The sequence below is a fragment of the Anabrus simplex genome, chromosome 1 (assembly GCF_040414725.1).
Source record: "Anabrus simplex isolate iqAnaSimp1 chromosome 1, ASM4041472v1, whole genome shotgun sequence".
Classification (NCBI taxonomy): domain Eukaryota; kingdom Metazoa; phylum Arthropoda; class Insecta; order Orthoptera; family Tettigoniidae; genus Anabrus; species Anabrus simplex.
The window spans coordinates 438483597-438498012 of record NC_090265.1 but is presented as its reverse complement, the minus strand read 5'-3'; the positions used below and the strand labels follow the sequence as shown (position 1 = coordinate 438498012).

Genomic DNA, 14416 nt, shown 5'->3' with positions numbered 1-14416 from the left:
GTGGGTGTTCTCATTCCTGAAACGCCTCGAACTTTCCACGAGGGTATATAAACTGCTGATTTTCGGGTCTCCGCGCCACTTCAGTAACATCTATCAGTGTGTAAAGTACGTAGCAGGGGGCGGGTAGCGCCTCTTTCTTCGGGCAGCAGTTCAACCACCAGGTAATGGCCTTTTAATAACTTCTTTTCTTGCTAGCTCAGCAGTTTAACTCTCGGGGCAGGTCCGAAGCTTTTTACCATATTGTAACTTTCCCCTAAAATGTAAAGACACTTGGTATCAATTCTATCTTTTTAAACTACATATTGGGATAGAGTGTGCTTAACCCTCTCGAGTTCCCACTCATATTACGTTGAGGTGAACTTATTTTCACAACCGTTTCTTCCTTAACGTAATGTAAATTGTCTCCTTCTATAAGTCACCTCTTTAGTATGGGATTAGCCCTTGCATTAGTGGCCTAGTGCCAAGTAGGTTTTAATAAGGCGTATTTGGAGTGCAGTTTCGCCTCCTCTCAAGTTGGTATTGTGGAAGCCATGTAATATTTCTGTTTCTTCACTGAATAGGCCTCAGTAGGTTGGGTATTTTTACCCCTGTGTATATGTCCTTGGAGGACAGCTTGAAGGTGGAATTTGGTGTGGCCTTTGATAGGCTGGAACTTTGAGAGCGGGTTGCTCTTCCAAAAATTTTTTGATTTCTGTGTGCCTCGAGGAGGCTTTACTGTGTAATTGGGGGCAAGAGCTCCTGGGCATGATTGGGGTCTTCTGCCCCTTTGTTGAATCTTGTATATCGTAATGTTGGGCTTATAACTCAAGAATTGTGTGTCTGGCTCTCGGAGCCCAAATCCTGTAACACTGTAATTGTACACTCTCGAACTGGTTGCTTTGCTACTCGGTACCTGCCATTCTTGTCATTTCTTGATTTTGCAAAGAAAATATAACCTTGTTAAATTTTATCTTAACTTTAATTTCATAAGTTGAGACCCGTTCACCCCAGCACCTTCTTTCACCTCTGCACATCCACAATACTCCGTAACAATAATAATAATTTCACATTTTTGCAATTGCTATAGACTTTAGTGACGCCAGTGTATCGGAATATTGTCCTACAGCAGTGCACTTACGCGCCAGAAGCTAACGGAATGGACTTGTTTCGTTTATGTGACCCCAAAGAACATTGTGCTTACCTGGAATCGAACCCACTATACTGAGAGCGGGATCTCTAGGGCGCCACCTGTGGCCAAACGACTCACCTGTATCTCTGAGTTGTACAGGATCGTGTACAAGGCGTCCATCGGCTCCACCGGCCGTATAGCTTGCTGTTAAACCTCATGTGTGGCGGGAGTCCTCGTCCTCGCCGGGCAGTGGAGGTGGTGTCCTGCTCGGTAGGTGGGGTGGTCATGTGGACTACATTAAACACCTCTTCCCGCTTGTGTTTGTGGCGGCGCCGCTTGTGGCACTGTCTTCTCCGACCGCGCTGTTTGTGATGACACGGCCTCTCTTCCTGAAACATTACATTTTAAAATGTGTCTATTGAATTGCGCAAAAGGAACCCACAACTGTTCTGAACAGAGACTTACCCAGCATCACTTTTCTGCGCTTTCTAACTTACCCCTCCATGCTGTGCTCGGGAATACTCCCCTTTTTGCATACATCGTTCCTTTCCTGTGAAACATACACTCAACTCCACAACTGGACTAGTATGGTGGGAATGAATAGAAATCTAATGTTCTTTCCGGACGAATCGTGTTTTCACCCAACTGCGTATATTAATACAGAAAATAATCGTTATTCGAGTACTGAAAAGCCTAATCAGCTTCACCAAGTATCCTTGCATGATGAAAAAATAGGAGTGTGTTGCGCTGTTAGCGGCGAGAGAATAATAGGTCCAATAATTTTTTCGGGAACTGTCAATGGTGGTAGGTATATGCAAACCATTTTGCGGCTGTTTTTTTGGAGAATTAACTGAGAGGGAAAGAAGTGTCGCATTTTTCCATCAAGACCCTGCGACGGTACATACAGCCCACTTCTCCTTACAGGAAATCCATGCAGTGTTTGAAGTTGGAGTTATCACGAACAACATATGGCCTCCTCGGTCTCCTGCGATTGTTATCTCTGGGGGGCATTGAAAAAGAAAGTGTACAAAACAAATCAACACACTTTATGAACTTCGAAATAACATTCGTCAAGAAATTGCTGCCATTCCTCAGAGGAAACTGCAGAGGGTAATAAACAATATTTCCTAAGCAGGTGCCATAAATGCTTGAACAACGAAGCGAGACAGTTTCAACATCTCCTGGGTGATATATGTGAGTACTTTTAGTGTTGTGTTGTTCGTTAGAAATAGCTCACGTAAAACTGTATTTACTGCGGACTTCCTGTCACGTACACACCTCCCATGTGCAGGCTGCGCTGCTGAGCTGCGGGACTGGATCCGCTTTATGTTGCTCACCCTATATTTTGAACCCTTTTTCACGATGTACATCTAGGTAGTGAGTTTAGTGAGCGGAAAGGAAATGCTTTAACCTAGGCTGGTGAACACGACGAAATTCGTTTCATGTAACAGAAAGATAAATAATTAAATATGACAATAAATATGTAAATACATTCGTGTCCTCATACCGAAGTGGTACAGCTTTATTCATGCCCAACCTCATTGGAGGTGAGCTGTATGCACCGTTTTAACCACATACCAGCCCTCCTGCCAATCTTAAATTTCTGACAGTATCGTGGATCGAACCCGGGCCACCGAAGACGGCAGCTAATAGTGGTAACCGCTACGCTATGGAGGCAGACAATATGACAATAAAATAACATGAAAGCTGAAACATTACGCGGAGGATTAGAAATCTAACTAAGGGCTTGGTGTCTTCAAAATTAATTGTATTGGTATTATTCCCGATTTAAGCGTTCTTTAATACAAATGTTCAATATGGATATGCCTGGCGTACCCTTTTATGACATATTTCGTAAATTCGGAAGAAGAGAAGAAGGTTTGGCAATCCTAAAGGTCATTCTGATAATTAAATTTAATGATTTATGGTCTGTCCGCCTCTGTGGTGTAGTGGTTAGCGTGATTAGCTGCCACCCCCGGAGGTCCGGGTTCGATTCCCGGCTCTGCCACGAAATTTTTTGAAAAAGTGGTACGAGGGCTGGAACGGGGTCCACTCAGCCTCGGGAGGTCAACTGAGTAGAGGTGGGTTCGATTCCCACCTCAGCCATCCTCGAAGTGGTTTTCCGTGGTTTCCCACTTCTCCTCCAGGCGAATGCCGGGATGGTACCTAACTTAAAGCCACGGCCGTTTCCTTCCCTCTTCCTTGCCTATCCCTTCCAATCTTCCCATCCCTCCACAAGGCCCCTGTTCAGCATAGGAGGTGAGGCCGTCTGGGCGAGGTACTGGTCATTCTCCCCAGTTGGCTGGGGCTGTACCTTAATTAAGGCCACGGCCGCTTCCTTCCAACTCCTAGGCCTTTCCAATCCCATCGTCGCCATAAGACCTATCTGTGTCGGTGCGACGTAAAGCCCCTAGCAAAAAAATTCTCCCCAGTTGTATCCCCGACCAAGAGTCTGAAGCTCCAGGACACTGCCCTTGAGGCGGTAGAGGTGGGATCCCTCGCTGAGTCCGAGGGAAAAGCCCAACCTGGAGGGCAAACAGATGATGATGATGATGATGATGATTTATGGTCTTCCTTCTTTCTTAATCCGTTTACCCTCCAGAGTTGGTTTTTCCCTCGGACTCGGCGAGGGATTCCATCTCTACCGCCTCTAGGGAAGTGTTCTGAAACGTGAGGCTTTGGGTCTGAGGATACAACTGGGGAGGGGGACCAATATCTCGCCTAAGCAGCCTCACCTGCTATAATGAACAGGGGCCTTGTTGGAGGATGGGAATATTGGAATGAATAGAGAAGGAAGAGGGAGGGAAGTGGCCGTGGCCTTAAATTAGGTACCATCCCGTCATTTGCCTGGAGAAGAAGTGGGAAACAACCTCGAGGATGACCGAGGTGGGAATCGAACCCCCTCTACTCAGCCGACCACCCGAGGCTGAGTGGGACCCGTTCCAGCCGTCGTACCTCTTTTCAAATTTCGTGGCACAGCCGGGAATCGAATCCGGGCCTCTCGAGTTGGCAGCTAATCATGCTAAGCACTACACCACAGAGGCGGACATGATTGATAGTAATTTTTGTAAATGAAATTACAGGTGGTTCGCTGTCTGTAATCTCGTTTAATTGGCTATTTTTGATTTGATTTGTTTGTATAATATCAACAGAGTTATTAATTCTCCAATTACAAATATAATACTTTCAAATAACAATATTAACATCACTTACTGCTACTATTAATTATAACTAAGCAATATATAATATGCACATATTTACAAAACACAAAGAAGAAAAAACATGAAAACAGAAAAGAGTTTATACATTTGAAATGACCGAAGGAAGTATAACTTTCATGTACCAAATGCGCAGATATTTATCTGATTTAGGTTAACTCAAAACCGTATCAATGGGTTTTAGATTTCGTGTCGGTTTGTCTGTCTGTCTCACCATCACGGTGAAAAGACTGGATAGATCTCAACTAAAATTCACATTTAGATTATACTTATCCAGGAGAAGATTTTGATATGCACATTATTCAAAAATCACTAAACGAACCGATGGTTTATAGGAAGAACCAGCGAGTTATTTGATATTCTCTCATACACTACCGTGCTCGATAGCTGCAGTCGCTTAAGTGCGGCCAGTATCCAGTAATCGGGAGATCGTAGGTTCGAGCCCCACTGTCGGCAGCCCTGAAGATGGTTTTCCGTGGTTTCTCATTTTCAAACCAGGCAAATGCCGGGGCTGTACCTTAATTAAGGCCACGGCCACTTCCTTCCACTTCCTAGGCCTTTCCTATCCCATCGCCGCCATAAGACGTATCTGTGTGTCGGCGCGACGTAAAACAAATAGCAAAAAAAAAAAAAAAAATTCTCATACACTAGGGATTTTCTGTAAAATCTGTAGATTATATGTGAAACGAATCTTTATTTTAAAAGATTTATATTATGTACATAATTTCACTCTTTAAGTGAGGGAGAAAATTACTATTTTCTGCGGGTTTCAAGCTCTGCAGCGAATGACGGCCATACATACAGGTATAACTTTTATTAGCCTATTTGTTTGAAAGGATCAACTACTTCCGAGACAACCTTGGGTGCCACAAGGAAACAGTTTAAATCGAAACTAAATAATCTCAGAATAAAACCTGACATTGTACACATAACAGTATTTTTAAATTATAAAAGTTTTCGTGAACTATCAATCAACGTCACAATAAAGAAATCTGCAGAAAATAACTTCAAACAGGTAATAAAAATCCTAAACGTAAACATTTAAAAAAATGCACCCGAGCAGTGCCGGGACCTACAGCTAGTTTAAAAATAAACCTCTCTTGATTTTGTAATCATTCTATTGTTTCTAATAACAATGTTACTGGTTATAAGTCCTACTAACTTCTTTGACGGTTTTCGGAGGCGCTGAGGTGCCGGATTTTTCTACTGGTTCTAATCCCATTATTACATACAGAACTTTAGGAAAATGCACGAAAGTAAAGCATAATTATGAAGATTCAAGAAACAAGGTTTTATACAGTCTACTTAAGAATTATGTTTTTTCTATATTACAGGCTTAGTTTAACAACAAAACACAACATCTCAGGCACGTGCTGAAATTTTTTAAATCAAGCTTTGTCTTTTTGGCAGCCTCCAAATGGGGGAAGCAGAAATAAATGCATTTCTTTAAATAATAGAGCAACTCGGTCTTTCTCATTGAACAGATTACAACAAATACACCCTCTTCCATGGAGATACAATAGAACTGAAATCAACCTCATTATGTATTGAGGGAATCATTCGCTCCAAGTTGAAGGACGTGGTTTATACGTATGGATGAATATTCGTTTTTACAGGAACAGGTTGACATTTAGAGCACTGTTGAAGATTATGATATAAATTTAACTACCACCTTTGTTTGATCGAGCTGGCACTGCGGTCTAGGTATAGTAAGCTTGTCTCTTACCCAGAAGCCCTGGTTTCTATTCCCGGTCAGCTCAGGGAGTTTTAGCTGGATTTGAGGGCTGGTTCGAGGTTCGGTCAGCCTACGTAATTACAATCGAGGAGATATCTGACTGTAAGATGGCTGCCTTGGTCTAGAAAACGAAGACTAATGGTCGCGGAGATTCATCGCGCTGATCTCATAACACCTCGTAATCTGCAGGCCTCCAGGCTGAGCAGCGGTCGCTTCGTAGGCGAAGACCCATTAGGGCTGTTGTGCTATGTGGTTAGAGGGTTGTTTGATCGAATATTTCTCGCAGTGAATAGAGGTAGTATAGGTTCACGGTTGGAATAATAATAATAATAATAATAATAATAATAATAATAATAATAATAATAATAATAATAACAATAATATAATCGATGAAGAAGAGACGAATACAATTTTATGGATATCTCCTACGTATGGATCAAGAAAGGCTGACTCGAAAACTCGTTACACATTTCGAAGGGGAAAAAATTGTTCCCGGGTGGTTTATGGAGATACGTGCTGATATGGAGAGAATGGACATTGATCATGAAGACATCCAAAACAGGAACCACTTTCGACGATTAGTTTCAGACTTCAGCGGCTTCCGAGAAGGAGAAAAGATATCTTCAAAAGTGATTTTTTCAGAAGAAAGAAGGAAGCAGATAACCGAACGAATGAAGCTATATTGGCAGAAGATCAAAGCCAGGGGAGGGAAAAGATGATCCAGGATACTGTACTTTTACTCCGTGCTCCATAGTGGCCAAAACTGAAAATAATAATAATAATAATAATAATAATAATAATAATAATAATAATTCTATGTCCCACTAACTACCATTTTAGGTTTTCGCAAAGGCCGAGGTGTCAGAATTGTCTCGCAGCGGTTTTATGTGCCACTTTCAAATACTACAGGGCTGAGCCAGAATCGAACCTGCCAAGTTGGCCTCAGGAGGCTGAGCTATTCAGCTCGGCGTTAACGGAATCAAAAGGCAGCCAAAGTTAATCAAATTACTACAAGAGATAGGAATCAGTATCTGAATAGTGGTCAGCTGCTGCTGCTCTGCCAAACACGGAATAGTTGACCAATGCCATGTAGCTTTCTGGCAAGCTGGTTCAGGTATCAATTCTCCGCTTTAGCTTGGGTGATTTGAATCCAGTTACGAGGGTTTATACGGACTGTATTCAACCAAATGAGAACAACTGAATAGAAATAGATGTGAGTTCTACATTTGGTCATCTAGAGGTTGTTACGATAATTTTTTAGAGTTTGATATTTACTCCTAACTGTGATGCGGGAAACCTCGTTGGGGACTATTCTAATAATCAGAAGGTCGACGATAGACTGACGATTACACGAGCCGGGCTGTATGCCCCCAAGGTTTCAATATACATCCCAAGAACCACTTGCTGAAGAAAACCCATAGCCTGTTTTCCAGTCAATGAGCGGGTCAGGGATGCGATGATTGAAGCCCCCAACTTGTGGCGAGGATATGAATTGTGCCGGCTGCCGAGGCCTGTCTCACTCCTCTGGGGCAATGATTAATGGCTGAGAGATGAAATGAAATGATACTGGAGAGTGTTGCTGGAATGAAAGATGACGGGGAAAACCGGAGTACCCGGAAAAAAACCTGTCCCGCCTCCGCTTTGTCCAGCACAAATTTCACATGGAGCGACCGGGATTTGAACCACGGTATCCAGTGGTGAGAGACCGGCGCGCTGCCGCCTGAGCCACAGAGGCTTGCTAAAGAAGAGTTCATCTAATGTGATGTCTAGATGATGTTTGACCAATGAAACACCCTCCTCTCACACTACTCCAGCACTCATTTGCAAATACATTTACGACGTCTATTTAAAAGAACCTGGAGATCATGGGTTCACGCATATCTGTTGGTGACTAAAACAAGGAAGTGTATCGACACTAATAAGCCGACATATCGTCTGCAACAGCATGTTGAATGACAACGTTCACACATCACCACAGTAAAATGAAATGGCGTATGGCTTTTAGTGACGGGAGTGTCCGAGGACAAGTTCGGCTCGCCAGATGCAGGTCTTTTGATTTGACTCCCGTAGGCGACCTGCGCGTCGTGATGAGGATGAAATGATGAAGACAGCACATACACCCAGCCCCCGTGCCAGAGAAATTAACCAATGATGGTTAAAATTCCCGACCCTGCCGGGAATCGAACCCGGAACCCTCTGAACCGAAGGCCAGTACGCTGACCATTCAGCCAACGAGTCGGACATCACCACAGTAGCACAGTTCATCAGACGAAATTCTTACACAAGTGTAAATGCGTGAGACTGATGCAAATCCTTTATATATCTTCTGTAATGGGACATAGGGACGGAGTATCTGTCTCTCATCCGGACGCTTCGTGGTCGATTCCTGCTTGTCCAAAGAGTGCTGGTACGGGGATCTACAGACGAGCTATCTAATGTGAAAGACGGTAAATTCAGCCAAGAAAACCAAGCACTTCAGAAGAGAAATTAGTCGCATTAATCACGTGACACTCCTATATCTTACAGGTCACCTGGCAGAGTAGCAGTCTGTTTGGTAGTCGCAAGACTTTACATGCGCTAAAAAGCCGATGCGCTAGCATGCTTTAAGAGGAATATTCTTATAAAGTATTATGCTCTGATTTCTAATGTTACTTGAAAATAATATTTTCGTTGTAGAACTGGAGATTGGCAGAAGCGTGGGTTCACGCATATTTGTCGGTGACTAAAACAAGGAAGTATATCGACTCTACTGTAATAAGCCAACATATCGTCTGCAACAGCATGTTGGATGACAACATTCACACACATTCCTTATAGTTTGGGCAGTGTTAGCATGCTTCTCATCAAGCAAGAAGTACAACAGTACGTAACAATAGTAGTTCTAGTGGAAATTTATTGTAAAACTAGGAAGAAAGAGACTCACTTTAAGCACGATGTTTCCACACTTGCTCGGCCTCTGGCAGAGCCGCTTCCTCGTCTGTACACACCGGTGATCGCACTCGGACCACTCAGACCACGAAGAGTAGAACAGAATTTTTGTAGATGAGGCTGGAACATATTAACATCCGTTGCACATTATTGGATAAGAAATGGATAGGGAAAATTTACAAAATGAATCAAAATAAGATTGTAGGGTTTATGATAAAGAGCTCGAACCAATACGTTTTCTATTCACAAGGATAATCGAGAATTATCTACGGAAGTGTCTGTATTCATTAGTATGATCACCACCTATCAAGTACTTGTGAAAGAAGTGAAAACCCAACCATATCACTAAATAATTTTTCATCTTTGAAGGATTTAGTAGAGGCATTAAATTTTTTGCGATGCGTGATAATACTGGCTTGCAATATGTATCTTCAAATTTGGATATTCAACAGAAGCATTCAACCGATTTTCATGAGAAAAAAAAAGAAAAGAAATGGCGTATGGCTCTTAGTGCCGGGAGTGTCCGAGGACAAGTTAGGCTTGCCATATGCAGGTCTTTTGATTTGACTCCCGTAGGCAACCTGCGCGTCGTGCTGAGGATGAAATGATAACGAAGACGCCAAATACACCCAGCCCCCGTGCCAGCGAAATTAACCAATTAAGGTTAAAATTCTCGACCCCGGGACCCCTGTGACCAAAGGCCAGCACGCTAACCATTTAGCCATGGAGCCGGAGATTTTCATGGAGAAACATCGCTACACGAACGATGTAGACAAGACCGCAAGTCAGTTTACGGAAATGAAGGTAAGTTTCAGTTTAGAAAAAACAAAACAAACAAACAAGGTCAGCAATTTTTGATTTAAAGAACCATACACCAGGAATTATAGATCGACCTGTCAAACGGTTCTTTCCTGTAAGAAATACACTCGTAAGTTGTAGTGAAATGTATCGTTAATTTAATTCCGAAGAACTTATATTTCACTTGGGAAATAATAATAATATCAAAGTTTTAAATGTCTAGTGCAGACTTTTCTTTACAGAAGAAATGTATTCGACCTGTAACATTCAGTAGGTGTACATATTAAATGAAATATGAATACGCTGTTATTTGGCCCCCAACACTGATTGCCCAACCAATTCTGCTGCATATTCCTAAAGAGAAATTTCTTCTTCTTCTTCTACTACTTCTTCTTAATCTGCTTAACCTCCAGGGTCGGTTTTTTGCTCGGACACAGCGAGGGATCCCACCTCTACCGCTTCAAGGGCAGTGTGCTGGAGCTTCAGACTCTGGGTCTGGGGATACAACTGGGGAGGATGACCAGTACCTCGTTTAGGCGGCCTCACCAGCTATGCTGAACAGGGGCCTTGCGGGGGATGGGACGATTGGAAGGGATAGACAAGGAAGAGGGAAGGAAGCAACCGTACCTTTAAGTTAGGTACCATCCCGGCATTTGCCTGGAGGAGAAGTGGGAAACCACGGAAAACCACTTCCAGGATGGCTGAGGTGGGAATTGAATCCACCTCTACTCAGTTGACCTCCCGAGGCTGAGTGGACCCCGTTCCAGCCCTCGTACCACCTTTCAAATTTCATGGCAGAGCCGGGAATCGAACCCGGGCCTCAAGGGGTGGCAGCAAATCTCAGTAACCACTACACCACAGAGGCGGACATGTTTCTATTTTTATTAATTTAATACTGTTCGGGTCAATTTGTTTGTCTGTGTGTACCCTATTAATCTCTAGACGCCTGAGCGCACAAGGTGGTAAAAAATCAACCGGGAATGAATAATTCTTTTAGAAAATACTTTACAATAAACACTTGTTTCAGTTATTATCCTGCAAAGTAGTCTCCATTGTTGTTCTGGCAATTGTTTCATCCACGCTTCCCAAAACTCTTCTGGCTGGGTGCGTAGCCATTTGTGATCTCTGGTTGTTATACTTCATTCCTCCAACTTCATCTCTAGCGAGGGAACCCGCCAAGTGTAACAACCCGATTTCTCAGAAACTTTGGTCGGTGAAAGAGGGATCGAAAAAAGCGAACACATATTTCGACTTATCCGTGGACACTCGATCGTTTCGGAGAAAATGACGGTCGAAGTTTACAACGTGCTTTACGTGCCAGTTAGCACTTAGCTGGTGGAGACGATGCGGTGGCGCAGGTGTTTTCACCGCGGCTTCACGCATTCCAACCCGTGTTCAAATTCCGATGATTTTTTCACTTATTTACTTTTGTACATTTACGATTACTACTTCTTCTTTATCTGTTTTCCCTCCAGGGTCGGTTTTTCCCTCGGACTCAGCGAGGGATCCCACATCTACCGCATCAAGGGCAGTGTCCTGGAGCTTCAGACTCTGGGTCGGAGGATACAACTGGGGAGGATGACAAGTACCTGGCCCAGGCGGCTTCACCTGCTATGCTGAACAGGGGCCTTGCGGGGGTAGTAAGATTGGAAGGGATAGACAAGGAAGAGGGAATGAAGCTAACGTGGCCTCAAGTTGGGTACCATCCCGGCATTCGCCTGGAGGAGAAGTGGGAACCACGGAAAACCACTTCCAGGATGGCTGAAGTAGGAACAGAACCCACCTCTTACTCAGTTGACCTCCCGGAGATGAGTGGACCCGTTTCCAGCCCTCGTACCACTTTTCAAATTTCGTGGCAGAGCCGAGAATCGAACCCGGGCCTCCGGGGGTGGCAGCTAATCGCACTAACCACTAGACCACAGAGGTGGACGACGATTACTACACGAATGGTTTTGTTCAATGTATTTTAAAATATCGTTATCCATATTCGTGTATGTTATGTCTGATAAATGAATTTTAAACACCAATAAATGAATGAAACAACTTATTTGAAACAGTTTTTAGAAAAATGATTCGTTATGCCTGGTCTGTCGCAAACTTATTGCCAAGACGTGAAATATTCAGTAATATTAACAACGTTTCTTTCCCGAGCGATATTCCCATCTAGAAATATAACTGTGGCAAACCTGCCTCCATGCGATGCTCGTGGTGTGCAAAATTTCTATGTTTCGAATTTTTCTACGATCGATATCATCCAAGGGAATGCACCGTATCTCCCTGAAGCATTAATATAAGAACGAACTTACAAAACATTTTAATCCCTGAAAAATGACCCCCACATTTATTCTTTTTTCTACCGCTTTTCCCACACATGTGGGGTCGCGAGTACGAACTGTGTCGCACATGTGGATTTGGCCTTGTTTTACGACCAGATGCCCTTCCTCATGCCAACCCTAAATGGAGGGATGACATATATATATGCATTTTTTGTTTTAGACTTCAAAGAGGACTGTTCCTCACATACAAATTTCTACAGTATGTCGCATGGTTATCCTAGCCCCAAAAGGAAATATCACAAACGTGGTTTACAAAGAGATTCTGGGGTAAATGAAACACTTTTTTGGTAAGTTTTTATAATTTAGGAATTTTCAGATATAGTCTTAGTGCAGTACGGAGGAATTATTCCTTTATCAAATTACGAAATCCACGCGAGCGAAGCCGCGGGTAATAGCGAGTATATATACAGCTTGATTCAGCCACCCCTTCCAATGTAGTTTTATGCAACGCTCAATATTCATTCCGTCCTGAAAACATCTGCCCCGCCGGTATGGTCAGACAACACAATCGAATATCTTGGTATTTACCGCCTCGCCATGATAGGACGCTGTAGCGTTATACTCGTATTAAACACTAAAAAATATGCGTGTGCCTTTAGATCATATGAACCTGACACGCCGGCGAAACACTAAATTGATACTGTGACCGCAGTAAACCTAATACTTACTATAAGCAGCCCAGTGTGCCATGTGGAACCGTAGAATAGTTGGTAAAGGCGTGGTGGAACGGGCTTGCTTGTCAGGTGTGGGGTTTGAGTCCGGGGAGAAGATTACAAATTTTTGAAATATTTGTTTAATACGTACCGCACGCAATGTAAGTTCAATACCCGCTTTCATGCAAATTGTGTGTGAATGAATGTGTTTGTGGCCCGAAGAAGGGCCCGATTAGTTAGCGGGGCGGACACATACAGACCGGAAATAATAGGAACACAACTGCCCTGACAATGTTTTTTCGCAGCAAATGCTCGATGTGATGACCGTTTTGATTTATGCACATTCGGTGCCGTTGTCCAATAGATCGTCTTTCGCGTTTAAGCATTCCAGGTGTCATTACTCGACAGGTGTCCATCATGAATTACCGGAGCTGGTCGGTGTTTTCCGGCGCTTGAGTGTAAACGACGTTCTTCAAATGTCCCCGCAAAAAGAAGTCTACCGGCATTAAATCCAGTTATCTGGCGGTCCAAGAAAGAGGGCCTCCTCGTCCTATCCATTTCCCTGGCAGTTCCTCGTTCACATGGTTACGAACGGGCAAAGTCAAATGTGGTGGAGCTCCATCCTGTTGCAACCACATCGTCAAACGATCGTGCAAGGGCACATCCTCCAGCAGCAGTGGGAGTTCCTGACGCAGAAAGTGCAGGTAGCGTGGGCCCGTCCAATGGCCCTCAAAGAAATAAGGTCCAATCAGGCGATTCCCCAAGATTCAACACCATACATTCACTCCCCATCGTACTTGATGGGCCGCCCGTCGCACCCAGTGAGGATTGTCCGATCTCCAATAGTGCATGTTGTGGCGATTGACGTTCTCATTATTGTGGAAGTGCGTTTCGTCCGACAACAAGATATGCAATACGAATGCTGCATCATTGTCCAGCCTGCCTAATAGCCACCGACAGAACTCCATTCGAGCTTCAAAATCCTGTCCATGGAGCTCTTGGTGTAGCTCCAGATGGAATGGGTGAAATTTATGTTCATGCAGTATTCGCCAGACAGATGGCTGGCTGAGGTTCACCTGTCGTGCAGTCGCCTTTGTATTGATGTGTGGATTATTACGAGCTGCCTCCAAAACGACCTCTTCTGTTTCACCCGATGTAACGGGCCTGTCGCTGACAAGTGGCTGGTTGGAAATCACGCCTGTTATCCTTAAGCGTCTTTCAACAAGGCGAAATGTCGTAGCAGCCGGGTGTCGCCTGTCAGGATACCGTTCCCTGGTACAGACGTAGTGCCTCGCACGCGTTTTGTCTTGCTTACCCATAAATGAGGAGCATGTCAACGTATTCCTCTGTGGAAAACATGCCAAATGACAGCGGAGATACCAGTACACGGAGGCTCTAACTAGCGGAGTATGCGCTGGGCACAAGATGAATAACAGTGTCACATTACTGTTTGAATGTGGCCTATTGGAGCCCGGACAATCCTCACTGGGTGCGACAGGCGGCCCAACAAGTACGATGGGGAGTGAATGTTTGGTGTTGAATCTTGGGGAATCGCCTGATTGGACCTTATTTCTTTGAGGGCCATTGGACGGGCCCACGCTACCTGCACTTGCTGCGTCAGGAACTCCCACTACTGCTGG

General features: G+C 43.9%; 1 protein-coding gene across 1 annotated transcript in view; it reads right to left on the bottom strand.

Annotated features, from left to right (window-relative positions):
- The window catches only part of LOC136867049 (uncharacterized), a 717985-nt gene that overhangs the window by 113921 nt on the left and 589648 nt on the right, over positions 1–14416 (bottom strand). Inside the window, exons 3-4 of the mRNA XM_067144156.2 lie at positions 8985–9109; positions 1247–1497 (exon numbers count right to left, since the gene is read on the bottom strand). Of these exons, the coding sequence (XP_067000257.2) occupies positions 1247–1497; positions 8985–9109 (376 nt within the window). The remainder of the gene's footprint in view (positions 1–1246; positions 1498–8984; positions 9110–14416) is intronic.